The following is a 26,895-nucleotide window of genomic DNA, read 5'->3' on the forward strand; positions in this document are numbered from 1 at the left end:
TGAGTGCAATGTAGCTGAGAGGAATTACTGAAAGCCGAATGAAGGTTGAACATGATAGTGGGACAAGAGGAAAGTAAAAGGAAATAGAGGAAAGAACTAGGAGGCAAAGGACATGTATAGAGGTATAAATACAGGTATGTACATATGTAAAAATATTTATATATAACAAATAGATCTATGTACATATTATATGTTAAGTATTAACATAGCAGACAGACATTAGGCCTCTAGTCAAGACCTCCTTCAATGCAAGAACACTTTGTTCTAATAGCCCAGTATTCTGTGATGCTCATCTTATTGACATGATTGCTGAAGACAAATGGGTGCATAAGCAAATGTGGTGAAGAAAGATGATGGTGCCCGGCTATCAAAAGATATAGTGTCTAGTGTCTCAAAGGCTTGAAGATAAACAAGCAGTCTTCTAGCTGGGAAGCCACAATGTCCACATGAAGGAAGTATACAATCCTGTGTGATAGAAGTGGTCTACAGGATCAGGTATCAGGTATTAGAAAACCCAAAACAAACAATCATGTCAATGTGAACAAGGGGGGTCAGAGTGGAGACCCAAAGCCCATCTGTAGACAATTGGACATCCCCTCACACAAGGGTCACAAGGAAGGGATGAGCCAGGCAGGGTGCAGTATAGCACTGAAAAAAAATAGACACATTCCTCTAGTTCTTTAATGCTTCCCATCCCCCGACTATCATGACCCCAGTTCTATCTTACAAATCCAGCTAAACCAGAGCATGTACACAGGCACAGATTAGAGCTGGAAATACAGGGAACCCAGGACAGATAAACCTCTCAGGAACAATAATGGGAGTAGTGATATCATGAGGGTAGAGGGAAGGTGAGGGGAGAAAGGGGGAGCCAATCACAATGATCAATGTACAACCCACCCATTCAGGGTGAAAATAATTTTAAAAACTATTTGAAATAATTGAAAAATTATTTGAATTGAAAAAATATGAAAATAATTTATAATTTATCAAGGGTTCATGAGGGTGTGAGGGTGGCGGAGGGTGGAAAAAATGAGGAGGTGATACCAAGGGCTCAAGCAGAAAGAAAATGTTTTGAAAAGAATGATAGCAACATATACACAGATGTGCTTGACACAAAGGATGTATGGATTGTTATAAGAGCTGTAAGAGTCCCCAATTAAATGATTTTAAAAAAATAAAAAGGACACAACAAATATCCTTCTTAAATTATATTTGAGATTCGGTGTGGTAAACTGATGAAATAAGAATGGATGAGGAGGTAATACGGTTAAATCCTCGATGCTCATAACTACGGGTCTGGAAAGCCGACTCTGGTGGGGGAAGACCCTCACGGTTATGAGATATAAATAAATCTTAATACACATTCTCATGACTGCACAGAGTACCTACAATGACATCCCCCTCCCCATAAAGGAACTGTCATAAAGGAGTTATCATATAAGATGAATCAAGCCTGTGTCTGGCTACTTCACCGTGCCTAAAGGTGTTGTGTATATAAAAGCAATCAGGTTCTATAGCCAACCCACTGTAAAATATAGCAAACTCTCTTTTGACATCTCTTGTTGATACTGATCAGAGATACTTACCCCTGGGGAGGGCTCAAGGTAGCGGTTGAAGTCAACTAGGACTAGGTCAAGACAATGACTCGTGTCATTGCCTGTTTATTGTTACCTGCTTATTTTACCCATTAATTGTGTAATGTGTTAGCTGTATGAGTTCATGCTTTAAGAAAGCTCTCTAACCCCCACTATATATACCCATTGGAAAATACATTCTCTCAGTCCTGGAATGGGATGAGGAGCCCCTGTGCCCTGCTGTCTGTCTGTCTTTCATATTTTCCACAATCTCAAAGTCGCTCCTGAGGACCTGTTTGAATGTTGGGGACACCCTCACCCCGACAATCTGGGTCTCTTTTGTACCTTAACACGGGATTAAATGAATTGAGATATGTAAAGTGTCAGAAACTTCATCTTCATCACATGAACTGAGAGATGGAGAAGGTCAAGCCCTAAACAGGAATGTGACCTGTGGCAAGAGTAAGGCAGATGCTCACTTCCACTGCTGGCAATAGGGGAACAAAGAGAGCCTCAGAGCGGGGAAGTTGAACGTACAGCCACCTTTAAATTTACAAGTGCTACTTGAGAGGGAGGAAGTGAGAGAAGTACAGGATGCATGAATGATATTGCAAGTCCCACGAATACCCTGAATAGACATTGGGTAGAGGAGTCTGTGGTGCAGGCTGTAGCTCAGCTTCTCTGGGTTACACTTGCGGAAGTTGTAAGTTCTTCCTCCTTCACATTGAAAGCTAAAAATAAGACTATAATGGCGGACCCGCAGAGAGATACAGATGATTCTTTTCCGGTGCCTTTCTCGGTTCATCTGCCGAGGATTCTATCCGACAAATTCCTTCCTACTCTGTGGACTCCTCTCCTCTTTCTCCTCGTGGGTAAGTCCACAGGAAATATGCTTACCAATGTTTATGACGAGTGTTTCTATGAGGCTGGTCCATTTCCTCTGCTTAAGGCAACTGCTCCTGGGCTACCCCTTGTTTTAAGCCCTGCGTATGTGTGTGTATTTATTTCTGAATGTATTTCGTCTTCTTGTCAATTAGCTAAGATCAACTTATGGTCCTCTCACAGTCATATTTTTTTTTCTTGGAAAAAAAATTCAAGTGATAAGTTTGTTCCTGCTCAATGTAGATCAAATCCCCAGCGAGAAGCAGCAGAATGCCCCTGACTGTAAGTCAGTGTCCAGTGGGCTAGGAAGGAACAGAATTATTGGAGCTTCTTTCCATGTTCCTGCTGTCTCTCACATATCCTGGACCAGGCTTTACCGAGAAGTGTCTGGTGACCCTGGGCTAGGTGATTTCTAACTTTTCTCTCCTCTGTATTGTCACCATTCTGTTTCTCTCCAAGGCCCTGCCTCCTCTTCAAGGATGAGCCCCTGCTAATTGCTGGGAAACATCTCCTAGAAACATGGCTGTCCCGGTACTACCCAGCAGGCAGGGCTGATCCAGGAGTCCATCCCCACACCCCGGGAGGGACTCAGCCACCCGGGATCTCAGCCCCCCGGGAGTGTGGTGGTCCCACCTCTCTGCACTTTGCTCCCCAGGGTCCTGAATGATGGCACACATGGCACTAGGTGCTGTGGAGCAGTCATAGGGAGGAGGAGGAGGAGGAGGAGGGAAATGCTAGAAAAACTCCCAGCTATGAGGGTGGGAGTTGGTGAGCCTGGACCTCGTTGCGAAGCAGCAGGAAGTTCTAGACTGGGCTCTCTTAATTTTCAATCTTATTCTTGCTCACCGTAAAAATACAGGAAGTGTTTTTATATCCTGGTTCTGTTGTGTGAACTGAAATAAGCCACATCTGCTAACATCCAGGCCTTACATGATCAGTGAGGTACACTGGAATAGTTTAGGGCAAAGAGACCTCTCCCTTGGTCTGGTCCGTAAATTGGGGTAAACGCACACCTTCTTTGGTATAGAAAACAGCTGGGTGTAGGTGTTTTTTTGGGTTTGGGGGAAATGGTTTTAGAGTAGGTAGGGTAAAAGAAGCCTTATTTTAGAATCAGAAGCATTTGGTGTTAAGTTCTTACTCCATCAAGTATTAGCTATGTCAGCATCTGTTTCTTAACTGCATAATGGATTTAGAAAAGCAGGTCATGCTAACTTCTTGTACAGATTAGAAATTATCTGAAAGCCATGAATGTTATGATACTGATATTGATTACATGACTTGTTTGGAAACTATTAAAGGATGGGCAAGCCAAATTCAGTTGTTGTGATTATCACTGAACTATCTATTGTAATTTGCCAAATGTCTCTGTTAAAATAAGAAGGCTGACAATAGGGACGGCTGTCACTGTGCTGATAGCTCTGTGTGGGGGAAAGGCCAGCCCCCCACAACTAATCGCGGGTTCAATAGGCACAATTGTGCAGTTGCTATATATAATACAGTCATAGAGAGCATGAGAGATAAAAGACAGATTGAAATAATGGAGTCAGACACATTTCATGGTAGCATGCTCACCTCGGCCCCACTTGGTGGTCCACATGGAGATGGGAGACTGGCGGGAGGGAGAGAACGAGAGGGGAAGGACACGGGGAAAGAGAACAGGGGAGCAAGACCTGTGGAAGAGGAAGGGAAGAGCCAACACGAGGCCTAGGGGATCTTTATTGCTAACCAAGGATTATATCTCTTTGCGGGGCGTGCAAGCCCACTAATTACAGGTAAAGACACACGTCACAGGAAGGGGTTGCATGGTAGGTTATATAGCAATGAGAGGGGGACAATCTAGGGATATACACACAATAGGGAAGGGAGGGATTTGGGGGTACACATGTGACAAGGGCGGATCCTAGATTCAGGATGGCAGTCTAACTTTGGATGTCACTGAGCAGGTTTGACCTGTTCTCTGGCTCACTGTAGAAACCATTATCAGTAGGGCACAAACCTCATCTACAGGGACCAGACTGATGGCTGATCATGTTTAGGGAGAAGTAGCCCATTGTCCTTAACAGCTTGGAGAGGAGCGGGGCCTACCTGTGGTGGGCCCAGACAATTGTCTGACAACTGACTGCCTTCAGGGAGGATGTCTCTAAGTATCTGACCTCCCACCACGTGCTGGCAAATAGCCTCTAAAGTTTGGCATGTCTCTGAGGTAGACAAAGCTGGGAAAAGTCTCTTGATAATCCCACAGCACTGTTTTGCCATACCTTTGGGCCTATGGGGCCTATGTCCTGCTTCCACTCCTGGTGGTACTGCGAGGCCTGGTTTCTCTCTGATGTGAGGAGAAAGGAGGATCAGCAGCAGGTGGTCCCTGGCATCATCTGGATGGGTGTGGCCAGTGCTCCTGACCTCTACCACCGTGTGGCCACAATTCAGATAAAACTAGCCGCTGTCATGAAGTCAATTGTCACTTCTGACTCATGGTGACCCTGTAAGGCAGAGAACAGTTTATCACTTTCCAAGATTATAAATATTTACAGGACCACCCAGCCTCATCTTTCTCCTGAGATAATGGGGCTAAGTTTAGAATAATTTGGGGAACTAAATGAAGTGGTTTCCCTCAAGTGCTTGATGCACACCTAACAATAAGTGGTTTCTTCCAAATGGAACGTGTGCTCACAGCAGCCAGCTTCCATTTTCTGAGGCAGCTGCAGAATCCACCACACTGACCTTCCCACATGCAGACTACTTAGCAGGTTGTCTTGGTGCACCTTCATATTGCCCAGTACCCAGCTAGTGGAAATCTGGGTGGAGCACCCCACACCTCAACAATTGGGGGATCTCTTCTTACCCTGCAAGTTCTCTAATCATAAAACCTTCCAAGTGAGCACCAGATGTTCTCCACCTTCCTACGTGGGACTTAGGTCGCATCCTCTTTCGCTAACATTTTCTACTTAATTTCCCACCAAGAATGCCCGAAGTAGCACAGGAGCTAAATCCATCCGACTTCATCTAGAACTCCTAGAGTAATCTCCAGGCTCAGAAGCCATGGACTGAGAATCCAAGCTGAGGCTCCTAACAGACACACACGGAATTCCTACATGAAAATCAGCTGCCTTGGCTAACGTGTGGGCCCCTGGAAACCTTGGGGACAGTGTTTATCAGGGATTCTGAGAACAGAGAAGTTCTTCCTGGCCGAGGCAGATCAGTCTGAGTCCCTAGGATCAGATAAGGAAGGTGGCCTGAGCTAGAGATGAGAGATACTCCTTTGTCCCCATAATGTTTATTTTTAACTATTTCAAACATACAGAAAAGCTTAGAGAATTTTCAATGAATGTCTCTCTATATATACCTACCATCTAAGTTCTAAATCCAGTTCTAAAGCAAGAATCCCTAAAAGGAGACAGGAAAGATCTAGGAAGCAAAGCTATGGACAGATGTATATACATAGGTGTGCACTTATATAAATTTATTAATTCATAAAAATAGAGATATTGGCCTATGTACATATATTTCTATTGCAATACATTGAGGAAGTGGACAGACTTTGGGCCTCTGCTCAAGTCCTCCATCAACGCAAGAACACTTCGTTCTAATAACTTGGCAATCTGTGACATTCACCTTCCCAGCACGATTACTGAAGATAAAATGGGTGCATAAGCAAATGTAGTGAAGAAAGCTGATGGTGCCCGGTTATCAAAATATATAGTGTCTGGGGTCTTAAAGGCTTGAAGTTAAACAATCAGCCACTTACCAGGGAAGCAACAAAGTCCACATGGCAACCCATGTGATCATCAAGTGTTGAAGGGATCAGGCATCAGAAGACCCAAAGCAAACCACCATTTCTATGCAAATAAGGGGGGTTGGATTGGAGGCCCAAAGCCCATTTGTAGACAATTGGACATCCCCTCTCAGAAATGTCTCGAGGAAGGGACGAGCCAGCCAGCGAGCGTGCAGTATGGCACCAATGAACACACACAGCATTTCTCTGGTTTGTTAATGCTTCCTCCCCCTAACTATCATGGCCCCAGTTCTAGCTTACAAATCTGGCTAGGCCAGAACATGTACACTGGTACAGATAAAACTCTTGACACACAGAATCCAGGACAGATAAATCCCTCAGGACCGATGAGGGTAGTGATACCATGAGGGTAGGGAAAAGGTGCAGGGAGAAGGGGGAGAAAGGGAGAAACAATTGCAATGATTGAAGTATAACCCCCTCCCCAAAACCCCAGGGGGATGAACAACAGAAATGTGGGTGAAGTGAGACAGCAGATGGTGTAAGATATGAAAATAAAAATAATTAATAAATTATCAAGGGTTCACAAGGGGGTGGACAGGAAGAGAAGCTGGTGTAGCCAGAACTGAAAAGATGGGTCATGATAGTGGGGGGTGAGGAAGCCTCAAAGAGCCAGAGGAATATTGTGTGTTTCATTGGTGCTATACTGGTTGACTCATCCCTTGCTTGTGACCCTTCTGTGAGGAGATGTCCCATTGTCTACAGATGGGTTTGGGGTCTCTATTCCAACCTCCCTCATTTTTAACAATATGGTTGTGGGTTTTTTTTGTTTGTTTGGGGTCTCCTGGTGCCTGTTACCTGATTCTGTCAACACCTCGTGATCACACAGGCCAGTGTGCTTCTTCCATGTGTGCTTGTTGCTTCTCTGCTAGATGGCCACTTGATTAACTTCAAGCCCTCAATACCCCAGATGCTATATATTTTATGTTTAATTTTAATAAATCACTTTATTTGGGACTCTTACAGCTCTTATAACAATCCATGCATTAATTGTATCAAGCACATTTTCACATATGTTGCCATCATCATTTCCAAAACATTTTCTTTCTACTTGAGCCCTCAAAAACACAGGATCCAGGTCAGATAAATCCCTCAGGAGCAGAAATGGGAATAGCAATAATATGAAGGTAGGGGGAAGGTTGGGGGCAGAGATGAGGAAGGGGGAATTGATTGCAATGATTGATGCATAATCCCCCCCATCCTCCCTCCAAGGAAAATGAACAACAGAAACATGTGTGAAGGGAGACAGAGGTCAGTGTAAGATATTAAAATAATAATATTTATAATTTATCAAGGGGTCATGGGGGGAGAGGAAGGAAGGAGGGAAAAAAGAGGAGCTGATACCAAGGGCTCAAATAAAAATAAATGTTTAGAAAATGATGACAGCAACATATGTCCAAATATGCTTGATACAAGTGATGTATGGAATGTTATAAGAGCTGTAGGAGCCCCCAATAAAATGCTAAAAATAATAATAAAGAAAATTATTCTTGGGGAGGGGGGAGCAGCAAGAATCCCATCTCAAACCTCTAGCTCCACAGTGCCTGGCATTTCTGTTCAACACATGCTCACTGAGTGAGTGAGTGAGTGAGTGAGTGAGTGAGTGAGTGAGTGAGTGAGTGAACGCATGAATGCCAGTCTGAGGAGCCCAGCTGCTTCTCCATGTACCTCTTCTGTCTCTGCAGGACAGACCGCCTCAAGTGAGCATGCTGTTTCAACAAATGTAACGGGGACTTTAGGGAAGTCTGTGACTCTCCCCCTGAACATCTCAGTGGACACAGAGATTGAGCATGTCGCATGGACTCATCTCCAAAAAGCAATTGTTATCGTGCATCCAGGAGGGCGGCTTACCTTTTTGGACAAAAGTTACCAGAGCCGAGTAAGCACCTCCAATCAGAGTTACTCTCTGAGCATCAGCAACCTGATACAGAAGGATGAAGGCCTCTACAATGCTCAGATAAACAAAGTGAATACTGACGTCACCACTGAAGAGAGATTCACCCTGCACATCTACGGTGAGTTCCATGCTCATCTATGGTGAGTTCCATGCACATCTACAATGAGTTTCATGCACATCTACGGTGAGTTCCATGCACATCTACAGTGAGTTCCATGCACATCTATGGTGAGTTCCATGCACATCTACGATGAGTTCCATGCACATCTATGATGAGTTCCATGCACATCTATGGTGAGTTCCATGCACATCTACGATGAGTTCCATGCACATCTACGGTGAGTTCATGCACATCTACGATGAGTTCCATGCACATCTACGGTGAGTTCCATGCACATCTATGATGAGTTCCATGCACATCTATGGTGAGTTCCATGCACATCTATGGTGAGTTCCATGCACATCTATGGTGAGTTCCATGCACATCTATGGTGAGTTCCATGCACATTTATGATGAGTTCCATGCACATCTATGGTGAGTTCCAGAGAGCTTTTTGGGAAAGTTTCCATCTTTATTTGTTAAAACAGGTTTTTATTCTTTAATGTAGCTCTCTATGAAAAATAAGACTACCACTTTGGTCTTTTTTACCCTGTTCCATATATAGAGACATCAAGAGTAGGAAATGCATCCATAAAAATCTTTATACATTATATAATTTCCATATGTCATATAGCGTGTCCCTTACAGATAGTCAGATTGTTTCCAATTTCTTCTCTCAAACAATGCTGCAGTGGATATGGTAATGCACCTGTCGTTTTCATATGTGAAGGGATAGATTCTGAAGGATAAATCTATGGAATAAATTCATGGAGTCAAGTTGCTGAGTTGAAGGACACAGGCATATTTCATTTTGATCCAGATTTCCAAATTGTCTTCATGTTATCAAGTAACCTTCCCACAGCAATACTAGAGAATGGGTTCTTGAGTGCATATATTATCAAGCAGGTTGTTGAAGTGATTCATTAAAATGGTATTTGTAGTTTAAACCATGTTTTTTTTCAATTAGAAATTACATGAGCATTTCCTGTGTGCCCCAGAGACGTTTGTCTTCTCTTTTTATGACATTATACCCTTTGTCCATCTTTCTACCAGGCAGTTTGGTCTTTTATATTAATTTTTAGTACTATTTTTGTATTGCAGTCCTGTTGGTATAGTGCTTATTTGTTGGGTTGTGATCCACAAGGTCGGCAGTTTGAAACCACCCAGTGGCTCCTCGGGAGAAAGACAAGGTTTTCTATGCCCCAAAATAGTTACAGTCTCTGAATCTCAGAGGGGCAATTCTAGCCTGTCTTATAGGGTCACTATGAGTCAGACTGACTTGATAGCAGGGAGCTACGTATGTGTTAAAGAAATGCAATTCTGTGCAACTGATAGTTGACAACTATTGCTATAAAATCATAGAGATCTTTATTAAACAAATATATTAAAATGTGAAGCTATTATTTTTTCACATAATCTTTCATGTATGTTTACACATTTCATTTTTGAATGAATGACTCTTTAGTATGAATAGGTGTGGATGTTACATTTCAGATCATCCATTCTGTATGCAATACTTCAAACTCCTCGTCAATGCCCTCACCCCATATGCTATCCCACCCCGCACCCCCACCCACCCCCAATTTCCCTCCCCCCTCTTATGGATCACTGTCCTCCCTTTAACCCAAGTCCATACCCGTCAGCCCTCGATTTGGTTCCTTCACCTTCTCGCCCTTGTCCTCCCTCCCTAAGGAACCTCCAAAGTCTCCCATCTTTGGTAGGCAAGCAGCTCTACACATTTCCAAAGGTGGCATTTCCATCTCGCTAACCCTCCCTCAAAGAATGATATGCTTCAATTCACACCATGTCCAAACGGCAGATGGGCATCCTTGAACAAGCCAAATTGTGTCCTTTTAAATGCTCTTTGAGTTTAGGGAGCAAAAAAAATGTTAGGGCCAAGACCAGCACTGACGCGTGGAGTGGGTGAGGTTTCCCAACAAAATTCCCATAGGTCAACCCTCGCAGGCACATTGTTGTGATAGAAAAAATGTCCCAGCCTAACTTTCCCGGCCCTTTCCTCAACAACACAGTTTTCAGTTTTCTAAAGTTTCTCCATAAAAAGCCCCCTGTGACTGTCCTGTGTCTTTCGAGAATTTTTTTATTAAGACTACCCTTATAATAAAGGGACTCAGGCTGACGAACAATCATGAGAATGTCACAGGACCGTGCAGGGCTTTGTTCTTTGGTGCATAAGGTCGCAAAGGGAGCTGACTCAACCAACCCTAACAATAAACAGCAGCACCCTTTTAGAATAAAATTGAAGGAACAAAAACAGTCGCCATAACTTTCTGAGGTGACCTTTGTGCCTTTAATTCATCTTTACGTCTTCCCAATCTTCCTTAAAGCCGTTGATCCCTCTGCAACAGTTGTCTTATGTAAGGCAGAATCTGTAAACTTGCCTCCTGCTTTAAGGATTTGAGAAGCTGTCCACTTGAGCTTTGTTAAAAATGTGACATTAGCCTTGACTTCAAAATTATTTGGATTTTTTTTTATCATGTCATGAAAAGGGCTCCTTCAGGGGCGGAGGAGAAGGGGGTGGGAAGCACTCCCCAGCAAGTCTAAGGTGAGTGTATTATGAGATGAGAGGACTAACTTGCCTCCAGCCGCCACTGATGACAGAGACATGCGATCCAGTGCGTTTCGCGTGGAATAACCCCGCCCATCCACCCAGCCTGTGTGAACTGGATCCTAGAAGAGTGTTTCCCAGAGTGAATTATACTGCCGCCTAGCAGGGCTCTGGAATGGTCTGGAGGAGTGGGGGGGGTGGGGTGGGGGCTGCTGCAAAAGCAGATGGCTCCACTTCATCCTGGATGATGGGCTACAGGGCAAATGTTTTTATTGCCGGAGGGATGCTGAGTAATTTTTTTTTTTTCTGAAAAGAGGAGAGTAGACCAAACAATTTTGGGGACCTGTGCCCTAGAGCAGTGGCTCTCAAGCTCCCTAATGCCATGACCTTTCATACAGTTCCTCACGTTGTGGTGACCCCCCAACCATAGCATTGTTTTCGTTGCTACTTCATAAGTGTGATTTTGCTACTGTTATGTTTCAGGCAACCCCTGTGAAAGGGTTGTTTGACCCCCCCCCCGAAAGGGGTTGCTACCCACAAGTTGAGAACTGCTGCCCTAGAGAAGTATATTTTCACTTCCCTCATATGTAGCTGCATGAAATATATTCAAGATACACTGCTGGTTTTTAAAAGTGCAGAATAATGCATATGGTATGCTATCACGTGTTTATCTATAGCTAGACCAATTTTTGGAAGAATCAACAAGAAACTCTTAACAACGATTGATTCTGCAGAGAAGAAATAGTTGGATGGGGGCAACAGGATAAAAGAAAACTTACTTTTTTCATAATGTACCTTTTTTTATTTCTTTCAATTGTGCGCTTACATTTCCTAGTTTTAAAAATAGCATTTAATCGAGCACAGGCAACGAAGAGAGGAGATAGAACAAAGGGAAGGAAAGAGCTAGGAAGTAGCTCTACAAGACCCATGGGTCCCATATGCACAGCCAAACACAGGGAAACTCAACTTGGGGGTCAGAGCTACCCCTTCCCTGGTGTTTGGGCCAGGTCACTCATCCACTTATTTACCAAACATGTGCAAATGCCTCTCATAAGGCAAGCCAGATGTCACGTGTCTGGACACAGGCTTTGAACCAGTACAGAAGCTATTCACATCCCAGAGGGGGAAAGAGAAGTATTTAGGCAATATATCAAGGTGAGCCATGTGCAGGACACATAGAATCAGGAGGACAGCTTCTCACCCTAGCCTCCCAGGGAGAGCTGAGAGAAAACGCTGCTGGAGCAGTAATGCCTGACGCCCCTGCTGCTCGGTTCCCCCACCCTCACCATCTGGTTCCAGGGCTCACCCTCCTGAAAGGGGTCTGACTAGTCTTCCTTTGACTGTGTTCCCACAGAGCAGCTGCAGAAACCCCAAGTCACAGTTAATGCCACCATGAGTGACAGTGGCTCCTGTAATGTCACCCTGATGTGCTTCGTGGAGAGAGCCGAGACAAGTGTTCGGTACAGATGGACCCGAGCAGAACCTCATGCTTCTGAGTCCCATGAGGGCTCCACTTTCACCGTCTCCTGGATGCTCTGTGACCCAGATCTGGTGTACACCTGCAGCGCCAACAACCCTGTCAGCCAGAACACCTCCCGCCCCGTCAGTATCCAGGAGTTATGCACAGGTACCTGACACCACTCAGGGCTCCAGGGGATTCCAGAAACAGTTTGAGCCCCTGTGGAGTCTGAACACACCTGAGAGGACACAGATGTAGTTGGAAAGCAAGAGGACAGACTTGAAGAACCCTTTCGCTCTCCCCTCAGGGCACTGAGACAGGTTGGCAAGGGACTTGGGAACTCCCTGGGTACTCTGAGAACTCCAAAGACAGAGCAAGTGAGAAGAGCGCCTAGAATTCGTTTTTCTTGGGGAGTTGAGGGGACAGGATTTCCCTTAGGAGCACAGACAGGGCAGGAGGGGTCTGGTCTGCAGGGTGGTCATGGGAAAGCTCAGGAAGCCTCATCAGAGGCTGGGGGGGAAGGGTGTTGACTTGGGCAGGCTGACTGAAGGGCAAGGGAGGTGGGAGACAGTGACTGAGCTGCACTATCTCGTCTCCGACAGCAGGTCCAGGAGCTTTCAGAGAAGCAATGAGGGAGACAGTGATGGGGACCCTGGGGGAGTCTGTCACCCTGCCTCTGAAGGTCCCAGCCAACCAGAGCATAAAGAAAGTTGTCTGGAGGTTTAACACATCAGTTCTCAGCAAAGAGTCAGGGGAGGTAACAACAGAAGGCTCACTTGCTGAGTCCGAGGAAACGGAGCAGGACAGAGTGCTGGTCTCCGGCCAGGACTACTCCCTGAAGATCCGTGAGCTGATGATGGAGGACGCTGGTCCCTATAGTGCCTACGTGTGCTCAGAGGTCACCAGCATGAAGCACTTCACCCTGCGCATACACCGTGAGTCTGAACAGCCCATCCATCATTAGATTCCTTCCCTCAAGGTTTCCCTTCTTGACCGCCTTGCTGCTTCCCACCTTTCCCATCCCTCTCCTTGTACTGAAATGCCTCAGACCACTAAGAGGGCTATTCAACTCACACCTGTCCATCCACAGGAGGTACAATTACAGACAGGAGCTGGAAAAACCTACCTGCCAAGATTCCCCTTCCTATAAACCTCCAGGAAGGCCCCACCACCCAACTCCCAGGAACTTGTGCCTACTTCCTGAATTGGTTATCAGGTGGGAACAGAAACTCTCCAAGCTGCCTTTGTATAGAACATTGGCATTTTTGATAAGGTAGAGCCAACTGTATTGGAAATAGGTGTTTGAGGAGAGAACCCCTGTCAGTATTCAGGTGGCCACTCACCTCCCTTCATCACGAGAGAAAGATGTGCAGCCTTCTCCCTCATCCCTGGGCTTCAGGGAACTTAGTTGGATGGTATACATGGTCTAAGTTTGGTTACCCCTTCATCTGTCCCACTCAAGCAGGCCAACATGACCCTGGCTGGGTTTGTGGTGTCCAGTTAAATGTGACCAGAGAGCCTGGGTGGTGTGGTGGGAGACATGTTGGGCTGTTAACCACAAAGCCAGTGATTTGAAACCACCAGCAGCTCCTCAAAAGAGAGGATTCTGTCTACTCTCATTAAGAATTTCAGCTCAAAAAAAAAAAAAAAAAAGAATTTCAGCTCAGAAACCCACAAAGGCAATTCCACACCATCCTATAGAGTTGCTTTGAATCAGCAGCAGTGGGTGAGGTATATGTGAAGAGTCACTCACCATGGTTCTGTTAAAATATGCAGCAAGTTCCAAGAACAGGGAATACTGGTGACTTAGTAGAATCCTCCCTCTCATGCAGGATGCCTGGGTTCCATTCCCAGCAGTGCACCTCAATTACAGCCACTACCCATCTGTCAGTAAAGGCTTGCATGTTGCTGTGATGCTAAAACGGTTTCATTGGAGCTTCCAAGCAAAAGTAGACTAGTAAGAAAGGCCAGGCAACATCTTTCCAATATTCTGCCAAAAGCAATCCTATGGATTTCAGTGATCTACCCACAAGCTGTCAAAAGCCAGAACCAGGGAGCATCTCACTTTGTTGTCCATGGGTTTGTCCTGAGCCAGAAGCCAGCTCAATGACAGTTAACAACAATGGGCCGAGTCTGACCCAATGCATGCTGACTCAACTGTGCAGGAAACCGCAAAAAGATCAGCACAGCTGACTATATTAATTTCCTAGGGGTGCTGAAACAGAAGACCACAAAACGGGTGACTTTACACAACAGGAATGTGTTGTCACGCAGTTCTCAGGGCTATTGGTCCAGATTCACATTGTCAACAGAGCTGGTCTCTCTGGAAGCCCCAGGGGAGTTCCTTTATTAGATCTCTGTGTCTGGCATCCCCCGGTGTTCCTTGGCATGCAGATGCATCTTCATTTGACTTTCTTCAGTCTATTTCTCTGCCTCTTCCCCTCTGCTGTTGGGCACCAACTCATATTGGACTAGGGCACACTCTGTCTTCAACGATTCTGTTCAAGGCAAAATCTCGGTGTTAGCCTGAGTTTTCTAGAGAAACAAAGCCAGGGACACTCAAATATGTATAAGAAAGAATTTTACAGGAAGAAATAATTTGATATCAAGAAGGTGACAGCCCAGTCTAACAACTAAAGCCCATGAGTCCAATGATAGCGGGAGCCCTCTTCGGACTCATAGTTGCTGGCTGATGAAGCAGGAAGATGAAGTGGGTAGCTGGGAGATCACATGCCAGTGGGTGCAGAGTCTCGTGCATCCACGGTCCTCAGGACTAGGCAAGGGACTGACCGCCCCAGGGATGGCAGGAGGCCACATAAGCCACCGTGGAAGCCAGACGGGGAATCCAAGCAAGCAGAAAGGTAAAGAGGCTCAAAAGAGAAAGTTCTCAGTGCCACTCTTATAAAAAGACCACACACCCAAGAAGGTATCGTGAGGCTATGGTCTGATTGATACATTGGACTCCATCCTACCTTGATTCAAATACATGAAGTTGGCATAATATCTAACCATCACGTCATAATCACAGGTACTAGGGTTCAACATAAATTAAGAGGGAGGAGGAAATCACAATTTAATCCATAGCATCGATATTTATGAAGTACCTACTATATATCACAGGCACTGTGTTCACCCATCTACCTGAATTCGTTTATATAAATAAAGAAATTAGATCATCCAAAACTCAAAAATTCCAAACTGACTGCTATCAAGTAGATTCTGTCTCATTGAAACCCAAGAGGACACCCCTGTGGGTTTCCAAGACTGTACATTTTTACAAGAAAACCTCATCTTTCCCCTACAACGTGGCTGGTGGTTTTGAACAACTGACTTTGAGGTTAGCAGGCCAATTCCAGGTTGTCTTTTAAGAGCTTTCAGAAGACATAGAAAGGCTGTGCTTTTGTGCTGTTGTTGAATGGTTTTCATATGTTTTTTACAGCTGTGAAAATACCATACATCTATTTTTGGTTTTCAATGACTCCTTTAGTCCACACATGAACATCAGTAGCCCAGAGAGGTGAGGGGATATGCCTGAGACTTCATAGTTGACAAGGGAAAGGGCAGGCACCCTCCAAAATGCCTGCAACACTTGGTGGCACTTTCCCAGTCCTAACACTGGATCAACATATAACTCTAGCAAAGATATTTTGAACAAATAAAAACATAGGGGCTCGTTGGGCAAGTCTGATGCCACACTAGGCTTGCCTTTCTCCTCACACAGGGAGGCTCAGGAAGTCAAACATCACCTGGAACGCTAGATCCCCTGAGAATAGCATCTGCCAGGTTACCCTGTCTTGAAGACAGTGGAAGACAGTGGGGATGCTGTGATGTACAAATGGACCTTCCTATCAAAGGGAGCTGTTGTGGCCCCAAGACGGGCCACTGCTCAATATCTCTTAGAGAAACGGTGAGGATTATTCCAACTTCACTTGCACAGTCACAAACCAGTCAGCAACAGTTCCTGGCAGTCTATGTCTGGGAATATCTGTCCAGGTTTTTCTCTTCATCACTACTCTACCAGGATTTAGAGCTGCAGCCCCCAAAGACTATGCATTCCAAGTATTTACGAAGATACAGTAACGGAATGTGGACAAGAGAAGAGCACATTCCAACAAAAGTATAATGGGAGCCACTTACATAATTATAAATTTATTAATAATCATAAAAAGAAGCCTAGCATGCAATTTTATCTTATTTAATTTAACATATCCAAAATATCATCGTCTACATCAATGCTACATTCTTTTTTCTTATATTTTAAAATTACTCATGAAATAGTTTATATTTTACCTTGGAGTAAGTCTTTAAAACCCAGTATGTATTTTAGAGCATATCACAATTCAGATGCTAAATAGTCATGCTTGATCTGTATTTAGACTTTATAAAATATACAGTTGAAAAAATATATTGACATACCCAAGTTGCCTCAACATCCTTAATAATTTTCAATAACTAAATATTTATTTGTTTTAAAAGTTAATTAGTTGAAATTAAAATTTGTTCCACTAGCCACATTTCAAGGGCTTGAATAAGGCTCGGGGCTATCGAATAAGAAGCTTCTACCATTTGCTTCCCAAGATCTCACTTTTTCTTAGAGTAATGGTTTGGATGGAAAGGAGGTACAGATAGACAAATGTTTCTAGAAAGTTGATATGGAAAGAGATACAGGTAACTAAATAACAAGGCTCTGCAAGGAGCCCAGGTAGCATAGTGGGTTATACAATTCTAACACAGCAGTTGCTCCAAAGGAAAAAAGATGAAGCTTTCTGCTCCCTTAAATATTTAAAGCTTCAGAAACCCACAAGGATGAATCACCTCTGCCCTATAGGATTAGCCTGGGTCAAAATTGACTGCTTAGTGATGAGGGAGTGAGCAGCTGTTGCCAGTGCTGTGTTAGACTAGGAAACAAATCCACAGACACTCATGTAAGAAATACCTTTCTTACAATTGTATATTAATATACCATCCAAGCCCAGTCCAGATCAAGACCATGAGTCCAATACTAGCCCATAAGTCTGACATTAGTCCATAAAGCCCTCTTTGGACTCACACAGCACATGCAATGATGCAGAATACAGGATGCTCACAGGCCGGTAGGTGACAAGTCTTGTAGATCCAATGACAGTGGATACATCTCCAGGGCTCTGGTTGCCATCAGCGAGGCTCAAGAGTAGCTTATCAAAAGGAAGGTGAGGCTCTCGCACGTCTCAGGACGTCTCCACATGACTTGTCAACAGGAAGAAGAAGGAAGAGAGAGTGTGTGGCCCACCTCCCGGGGAGAAAGAAAGGAAGTTCCCAGAATCCTCATGAGAAGGCCACACCCACAAGGAGGCATCATCAGGCTGTGACTTGATTGACAGGCTAGACCACCTCTACTCTTATTTATCAAGTTGACATGAAATTATGCAACTACCACAAATGCCAAACACTATTCTAGGTTTCTGTGCATCTTAACAGAGTCAGTCTTCACAACATACTGTGACAAAGACATCCTTACTATTCCCAAATATACAGGTATAGAAACTAAGACTCAGAGAGACCAAGGAATTTACTCAATGCCACACAGTAAAAACAGAATTGGAACTCTGGGTTCTGTCTACCCAGGGTCTGGCTACATCTGGCAGTTGGATCTAGATCAGGGGTCCTCAAACTACGGCCCTCCGAGGACAAGCAGGCCACATGCGGCCCCCAGAGGACATTTATCCGGCCCTCCGGGGGGGGGGGGGGGTTTGCCCTGTTTGTTATTTTTTACTTCTATATGCGCAAGGCCGCCTGGGAAATGAAGTCCAAAACTGGTGTCCCCTCAGGTCAGTGCTCCAAGGTGCCGTCGCCTTTCCCTGGCCCCTGTTCCTTTCCCTCCGGCATTTCTAACCCCTAGCCCAGGTTCCAGGGACCAGAGGCGCCCAGATGGGCCTGTCTGATCCTGAAGCTCCCATCCCCTGGGAACGGAAAGGTTCCACAGGCGCAAAGCCTCGGCCCAGCTGCCCCACAAGAGGCTCTGGTCAGCGGGTGACAAGGATCGGGAGTCCTGGGGCAGGGAGCTAAAGCCGAGGGCTGTAGGTAGAATGGCACTTCCGGCATTGAAATCTGGTTTCCGGAAGCCAGGAAGGCGTCCCCGTGACGACTGAGGATGGCTCTTTGAGATCTTTGAGAGCCAGCGAAACAGCCCTGATTCAGACTGCAGGGCTCTTCTTCTGTGTGGGTGCTAGAGCCAGGAGCTGTTCTCTGGAAAATTCTGGAATGTGCCCCTGGAGGCCAGGAGAGCAGAAGGAAGATGCTCCAGACCAGTAACTACAGCCTGGTGCTCGCTGCAGTGTCTGCTGCTGACCTCTGACCTCTTTGTCAATTCCTTCTCGGAGCTCCTCCCAATAGCTCCCCCCATCCAGCTCGTCCTCTTCATCCAACAGGGCGTTGCAATTCTCTCCAACATCATCATCGCCTGCCTCATGCTCTTCAACACCTTCGTCTTCCACGCGGCGCTGGTCAACCTCCTGTTCCACAAGTTCAAAGGCACATCCTCCTGACAGTGGTGTACTTAGCCCTCAGCATCTCCCTTCACATCTGGGTGATGAACTTACGCTGGAAAACTCCAACCGCTTCGTCTGGACCGATGGACGGCAAAAACTGTTTGTGTTTCAGAGACTAGCGGCCACCTGTACTGTTACTTCTATAAGTGGACGGCTGTGCGCCTGGGGGATCCACACTTCTACCAGGACTCGCTCTGGCTGCACCAGGAGTTCCTGCAAGATCAAAGGTGACCTCTTCAGATCCCTGGGACGGCGCTCTTCCTCCCATGCGCTGCTCCCCATCGGAGGTTGGCCTCCTCAGACACGTGCAGACCCATGGGGTCAGCATTCCTGAAGAAAGAACCTCCCCTCTTGCACATTCAAGTGGTCGAGTCCCTCCTGCGTACCTCAACCCCGTGCCCCACCCTCTCCTGCTCCACCCCTTCATCCTCCTCTCAGAGCCTCTGACTTCTGGGAGCCCTGTGCCTGTCCTTTAGTGTGCATGGCGCAGGAGAACCTCCCGGGCCTGCTTTCCATGCACCACATACTCATGGGTGAATGGGCGCCTGACTGCCCACACCTCCGACTCTTAGATTTGATACCCAAGATACTTCTCCCACACACACACATTTTCTAAATAGGGAATAAATGGATTTCCCCCACCAAGACAAAACAAAAAATATATGTGTATTGTGCATAGGAATTTGTTCATAGTTTTTTTTTTTAACTATAGCCCGGCCTTCCAAAGGGTCTGAGGGACAGTGAACTGGCCCCCTGTTTAAAAAGTTTGAGGACCCCTGATCTAGATCCTGTCTCAATAAGCATCTAAACTCTTTGTCTCAAGTCTGGAACTCCCCAACTGCCATTTCCAGAAAGAGGCACAATAGTGTGCTTTAAAATAAAAGAGATTGTGTTCACATCCTGGCTCAAGTAATTACATTCGGTGGTGTGGTGTAAGTCATAAATCTCAGGTCAAGTCATAAAACCCAGGTTCTTATTTATTACTGCAGCCTCTTGCCCAGAACAATGTCCGTTCAATATATATATATGTAGAATGGAAATAAATATCTTCTACAGTAACATGGAATTTAAAAGAAGAAAGTAGTATAGCCATGATGTTCTGACCATCATGTATTCCAATCTCACTTGTCATCATTTGAATTAATATCATTTTGTTTTCTCTTTGAAGGGCCTGAAAAAAGCACAAACCATTATATTATACCTATCATAATCATCCTTCTCGCCCTTGTATGTGTTGGGATTTGGTGCATTTGGAAGAGAAAACGAAAGTGTGAGTTTGCTGAAACCAATGATGTCTTCCAGCACTATGCCATTTCTTTGGGACCTTTCTTTCCTTTGGAGAATTTTCTGTATTTAAGTAATCTGCTTCTACCATTTGTCTCCCAAGATCTCACTTTTCCTTAGAATGATGGGTTGGATGGAAAGGAGATATAGGTGGAGCTCTTTAGTCATAGCCAATCAAAATCTAATTCAAACTAGGATGTGTAGAGGAGGGACAACTTACTACTTATTAGTCACATCATCGACCTGTGGGGATGGCAGAATGGACAAACACCTTCTGGACTCAAATGTAGCACAGCTCCCATCTCTGTCTCCGCTTCTCTCTCTGGGCCAGTTTACTCTCTGACTGGAGCCAACAAGGAATACTGATGGAGCAGAGGTTAAGCACTCAGCTGCTAACCTAAGGATCCAGGATTGGCACCTACCAGCTACTCCATGAATAAATTTGCAGCAGGCTTCCTCCATAAAGATTAAAGTACTGGAAGCTCTCTGGGGCAGTTCTATTCTGCCTTATAGAATCACTGGGTCAAAATGGACTCAATGGCAAGGCTTAGCTAGGTTTTTTAATTAAAGCCAACAGCGGGCGGGTGTGAAGGGTGGGGCACCACAAAGTCATAGCTCCAGATTCACACGTACTGTTAGCTCAACACCATAAAGGGGTAAAGGATGTTTCCCTCCAACTCTGATTTTAAAATTCTCAGAAAATGGCTTTGATTGATACTGTGACAGGATATGTGGCTGTTTGGGGGGCCAACCATGTGAACAAAGGGATATAATGTTATGATTGGTAATGCCTTCTGGAATCTCAATTATAGAGTAGATATGGAGTTGTTCAAACACGCACACATACCCCCAAAATGGCTGGAACACACATGGGTCCTGGTAGAATCACCAAAAGGAGGTGAACTATTTGAATCAGTGCTAACTACAGTGGGATTAGAGCTCCCCTTTGAGAAAGATGGAAGGAAGCTCCAAAACCTTTTCCTTGGCTGAAGGTGACTCAAGACTTTAGTCACGCCTTCCCATGGGCTGAGGCACACAGTAGCGTTCATCAGTCCCCTAAAGCCTCTTCTCTGTTCATTTCCCCAAACCTCTCTTTGCTTCTTCTCCGATGCTCAAGGAAACGTCTCTTATCACAGTCCCCTTGGCAAACCTTCTCTACCTTCATTTCTTAGGTTCATCACTCGTCTTCGTTTCCAGGCAAGCTCAGGATCCAGCTGACACATCAGGTAATGTCACCAATGATGCTCAAAGCCTTGCTACCCAAGTGTGGTCTGCCAACCACCAACATGGGGATCGCCCAGGAGTTTATTGGAAATGCAGAATCATGGGCCCCATCTCAGAATCTGAGGCAGAATCTGCATTTTAACAAGATCCCCCCAAGTGATTCATATGCCTGTTTAAGAAGCAGCATGCCACTAGAAGGTGGTTTGGGAATAAAAACAACCTCAACCAGGATAGATTGTTGAGAGATGGTGGGCAGAGCTACAAGAAGCAAGTTGTCTTGGGTGGGGTTTCGAGATCTCCTCAGGCAGTGACGTTTGTCATTTGAATGTGCCTGTGATGGAGACAGAGTTATTCTCTACATGCGGAGAATGGGGGGCGAAGCATAAAGTAAAAGAGTTACTCCGTGACAGGAGCACAATTAGAATTTTAATTAAAATTAAAGTCCGTGAGATGGCATACTCGGTTCCAGAGTATCATTGAAACTGGTTTCCCATCTTTTCATTTTAACTATGAAGTGTTTTTAAATAATCAATATAGTACTCAAAACTCAAATAATATAATGCATGCAAAATCAGCGTTGTTCTGATGCATGGTGGGGCAGAGATGTGCGATGCCTGCCCTTACGCTCCTACCCCCATCCCACCATCTGAAATTACCACCTGGTGCTCTGGAGCTCTGAAGTCCTCCGGAATCCCCAAACTCTGCCCACTCAGCTCACCTCGCTAAACAAAAACAACCAGAAGCCTCCATAGAAGGGCTCGCTCAAGGATGTGAAATAGAAAGGGGAGCTGGGAGAAGGGGAGGAGCCCTGTTGGTGCCCTGGGTTACGAGTTGGTCGAGGGGCTGCTAGCCAGGAGGTCAGCAATTTGAAACCACCAGCCACTCCTAGGAAGAAAGACATTGCTTTCTACTCCCTTGAACCATCATCGCCTCAGGAACCCGGGGCTACAGGGTCACTATGAGATGGAATCAAGTCAGTGGCGGTGAGTTTGAGTTTGAGGGAAGGGAACTCAAGTCTTCCCACAAGGCAATCTTTTCTAAGAAAGAAAAATGTAATCAAGAGACAGAGAATGTGACTAGACTATGAAGTGTCCCTCCTCCCAGCACCCTCCTCGCAGCTGGTAGGGCAGAAGCCTCATCCTCCCATTCTGAGCCCTGGGTAGATGAGGATGGGTGGGGAAGTGCTAAGGAGACCACCATTATTCCCGCCCCTCCTCAGGGCCCCAAAGCCCCGCCTTTGCTCCCAAGGCTTGCTTCCTTACATTATCCACGGTCTCTCGAAGGTCCCTTCTTCTCTAGAGCCACTGCCACGGCCATAGTTCACGCTGTCACCACTTTTTGTGGGTGTTGTTTAATTGTAGGGCTTTTAATGAGAAGTCGCATGGTGTGTAGGAAAGAGCGAATCTTCTTCCAAATCCTAATCTTCCGTTCAAATCACAAACTCCAGATTACATCCCCTACAATCGCCGTTGAAAGGTGTGCACGTCTAAATCCTTCTTGGGATCTTTATACATTTAAACGTTTTCTACACAGTGGGGCTTCAAAAAGCATGTGGAAATTTTTCATTATCGCTTAATTCCATTGTTCCACAAATTTTATCTATCCTCTCGTTTATGCCTACATAGGACTCCTTCTAATTCTCCTAATGATATAGTGCCAACTTATATCAATTTTATGAACTTTGATTTTTCAATTTAACAGTACATACTGGCAACACTAGCATATGTCGATGATTCATTCCGTTCTCATTTTATTCCATGCTGTAGCTGCACCTTAACTTATTTAACCAGTCCTTACTAGCAGATATTTCTATTCCTTGGTACTTCTTTCAAAAAACTATATGATTTCCTAGCAGGCCATCCCACCTCCACAGAGTTACTTCTCTCAATGCCTTTTCCTCACCACTTTCCAAAGCTCAGCTCTGGCCTCTTCTGAAAGCATCAATGGCTCTTTGTGGCCTGTGTCTGTCGAGCCAAAGGCAATAGTTTAGTGGTCAGGTGTATGGGTGCTGGGCTCAGATTATCCTGTATCCAACTGCCGGCTCTTTTCTCATGGGTGGTGTGATCTTCGATTATTTACTCTTAGCCTCATTTTCCTGGTGACCAGGTCTTTTGCCCATAGAGCAGCAGGATGGGTTTGAACCATCAACCTTTCAGTTAGAACCGTCAACCTTTCAGTTAGCAGCCAAGTGCCTTTCACACCACAAGGCCTCCTTCCTGGCACGTATATTAGGCATTAATAAATGTAATCATTGTTATTATGTTCATAAACTTAGGTCAAAATGGCTATTGGATGTGCTTCCAAGGACAGAGCTTACAGCCACCCCAAGGCACCACCCTAGCTGTGCAGAGCAGGCACCCACGCAGATGATCCTGTGTCCAAGCCAAGGAAGCTATTAAATATTTTTCATAGCATCCTTTCCCAAGAGGGTGGCGCACGTTCCACAACTGCCTTTGATCATACTGCTCCATCCACCGGGAATGCCTGTTCGCTTTTGAGGACCCAGCCTTTCTGCAAGGCCGCATTCAATCCGTCATCCGCTGCTTTCCTAACCAGCAATGATTTGTCCCGTGCCCCCCTGTACTTTTCACATACCTTTTCTATGACTTCTACAATCTGTACTCGTTGATTTAAAATGTCAGGATCACCTTTGTGTTTCCAGGAACACCTGCCATGGTGCTTGGCATGGGACGACCCATGGGCCCAGTTCTCCCACTAAGACTAACTGAACCCATCACATGGCCTAATCAGTGTTTATCAACTAATCCGTGTTTATCAGATGAGTGAGTAAATAAATACATGCTTCAAAAGAAGGAGAGACAAACCGTCGGATTCTGCCCCCAAAATGTTGAGAGCAACCTCGCTGCCAGTTTCCTGTGCCTACCGGAGGGGTCAGAGCATGCTGGGATCTTTGTTGCAAACCAAGAGAGAGATGGCAGTTGGCATCCTTTTTTGTGTTGTCGGGTTTTGTTTTTTTAATCTATTCTGCATAATGTGTTCCAGAGCACACTGTTGACCAGATTCAATGCGGAGTAGTTTCTGAGGGTTATGAAAAGCTAGGCCACCCCATCAAAGCTGCCCGACGACCCCAGCCCGAGCAGGCTTCAAGCTACAGTGCTGACAGCACCTCAGCGACGGCGGAGGAAGAGGACACGGGCAGTATGCAACTCAGCAGAAGGGATTTATGCCACTTGGGCCCTCAGGAGGAGAGGGCCTTTGAGAGGCAGACCCAGCATGGTCTCATCACTCGAAACAAGGCAATCGATAACACGGTGTATTCGCAAGTGTCTCACAAATTTCAGGTGAGTTCTTTGGGTCACCACCTCTTTCTCACCCCTCCCACTAGGACCATCCACAACCCTAGAGAACCAGTCCCACCACACTAGGCACGTGGCAGAGGGTGTGAACAGGACCATGGCGCATGGGCAGGACATTGTAGCTCTATCCCTATGCACCAAGCCTCGGGTTCCTTGGGATGGGAGGGCCCAACTCTTAGCCCCCTATGGCCGTGATTAATAGCAGAGGGAGGTGGTATGGAACCAGAGGGTTTGTCCCCTCTGTTGTAAGGCTGCTTTGACCTTCTGGGTTAAAATCAGAAGGCTTGTAGGTGAAACTTTGAAAGGACCTCTTTTGGCTAGTCTGTTATTTTCTTACAGGGAGAGAGGCCAGATCCTCAGAAGAATGACAATTCACTCACAGTATACTGCTCTGTACAAAAACCGCTGCTGGTGAGAACAATCTTCTTTTTTTTTAATCCTTTTATTAGGGGCTCATACAACTCTTATCACAATCCATATATACATCAATTGTGTAAAGCACACTTGTACATTCATTGCCCTCATCATTCTCAAAACATTTGTTCTCCACTTAAGCCCCTGGCATCAGGTCCTCATTTTACCCTCCCTCCCCGCTCTCCCTTCCCTCCTGAACCCTTGATAATTTATAAATTATTATTTTGTCATATCTTGCCTGTCTGACGTCTCCCTTCACCCACTTTTCTGTTGTCCATCCCCCAGGGAAGAGGTCACAGGTAATCGGTTCCCCCTTTCCAACCCACATTCACTCCACCCTCCCGGTATTGCCACTCTTGGTGAGAACAGTTTTCTATGTTTTACAGACCCCACAAATGAGGAACTATTGCCCAGACCATTTTAACTGACAGTACTAGAGCCACTTAGCTGAGGGCTTTAACTTCTACCCATTACACACCTTTGGCACATTTCATGGTCACCAGCGAGCTTAAAAATACATATGCCTGATTTACATCTGTATGCCATAGGCTGAACGTTTTTTGTTTGTTTGTTTGTTTGTTTGTTTTTTGGTTCATTACTCTAGCCATAGTGTAGCTCCAACCCAAATTCTTTCATCAAAGCCTTTCTACTCCTCATTGCTGTGATGCATAGGTTTCCCAAATTTGAAAAACAGTGAGATCTGCACACGTCATTTAGAAAGCAGTTGTGTAGTCAACACTTGTTCTGGTATGCAGTTGAGTTGAGCAGTCAGTCACCTGACTCACATCTTGACTCCTACAGCATGACCCAATGGTTAGCCATCTATGTACTTCCAGGCAAATCCACACTATTCACCGTGTGCCCAAAGCTATTTTCCTGGCCCTTAGTATTGGGATCCATACTGCTCCCTCAGGAAAAAATGGACATCAATCAGCCCCTGCTCTATGCTTACAATTGCCCTTGCCTGGCTAGCCTTCCATGGCTCCCACACCTCCCCCAGGAAATGGAGGCCCCTGAAACCACCCTTTCACAATGCAAAAGGAAATCTAGATATTCCTTCAGTCAAGTTTTAGAATAAATTTACTATGGGGGAAGAATTTATTTATTTTTATGTTTGGGGTCTCCTAACGTCACTATTGCCCACTTGATCAGAAAATTCTCAAATCTACTTTAGTTACTAATTTCTAACATGTGTCTCTCTACTCCATAGATCAAAGATGAATGACCTTTCCAAGCCGTGAATGACACCTAACCCCCCTCTCTCCCCTGCATCATCCCAGGTCTCCTCTGATCTTTAGATGAACCCTCTCTGGCAAGGCAAATCTCGGATTAGTGAGAACATGAAGGGTTAAGGGTCTGTGCCGCTACTCTGGCATTTACAGCAGAGTTCTCTTTCTATGAATGCTTGCTTGCTCCAGCTAGGACAGAGACTGGGCTACTGAGTAGCTACCGTAGCCTACTAGGAAAGGATCTTTGTCTTACTTTCCCCTTGGTTGATTTGATGAACTGCACTGTTTTACATATCCTTTGCACCGTTCACTCTGCAGCAAGACAATGAACAATGCTTCATCACCTGGACTGACTACACATTCTAGACCAGTCCACATGACCTTTCTTCCACAGAATCAACCAACCAGCCATAGCCTGGTCTCCCCCTCTGTGTTCTCACCAGCGCGGGGCGTAAGGAACTGCAGACACAAGCTTTTGTTGACTATGTTCTTTTATCTTCTGACTCACAGGGAAGACCACCACCAGAGCAGAATGATGAGTCCCCTGAAATTCCTACCTATGAAAATTCCACCTGAAAAGAAAAAGTTATAAATATTCAATAACTCTTTATTTGTAAATATAATATAGT

General features: G+C 45.3%; 1 protein-coding gene and 1 pseudogene across 1 annotated transcript; both read left to right on the plus strand.

Moving 5' to 3' along the window:
- Positions 1-2,175: 2,175 nt before the first annotated feature.
- Positions 2,176-26,842, plus strand: LOC142438646 (T-lymphocyte surface antigen Ly-9-like). The gene is given in 12 exon segments (XM_075540794.1): positions 2,176-2,449; positions 7,935-8,264; positions 12,167-12,439; positions 12,877-13,206; positions 15,993-16,063; positions 16,066-16,140; positions 16,142-16,208; positions 16,211-16,264; positions 19,967-20,155; positions 24,310-24,608; positions 24,963-25,034; positions 26,777-26,842. Coding segments are annotated over 12 exon segments (2,100 nt in total).
- Positions 18,546-19,029, plus strand: LOC142437162 (transmembrane protein 138 pseudogene; annotated as a pseudogene).
- Positions 26,843-26,895: the final 53 nt, after the last annotated feature.

This window comes from Tenrec ecaudatus, chromosome 1, assembly GCF_050624435.1.
Source record: "Tenrec ecaudatus isolate mTenEca1 chromosome 1, mTenEca1.hap1, whole genome shotgun sequence".
Taxonomy (NCBI): Eukaryota; Metazoa; Chordata; class Mammalia; order Afrosoricida; family Tenrecidae; genus Tenrec; species Tenrec ecaudatus.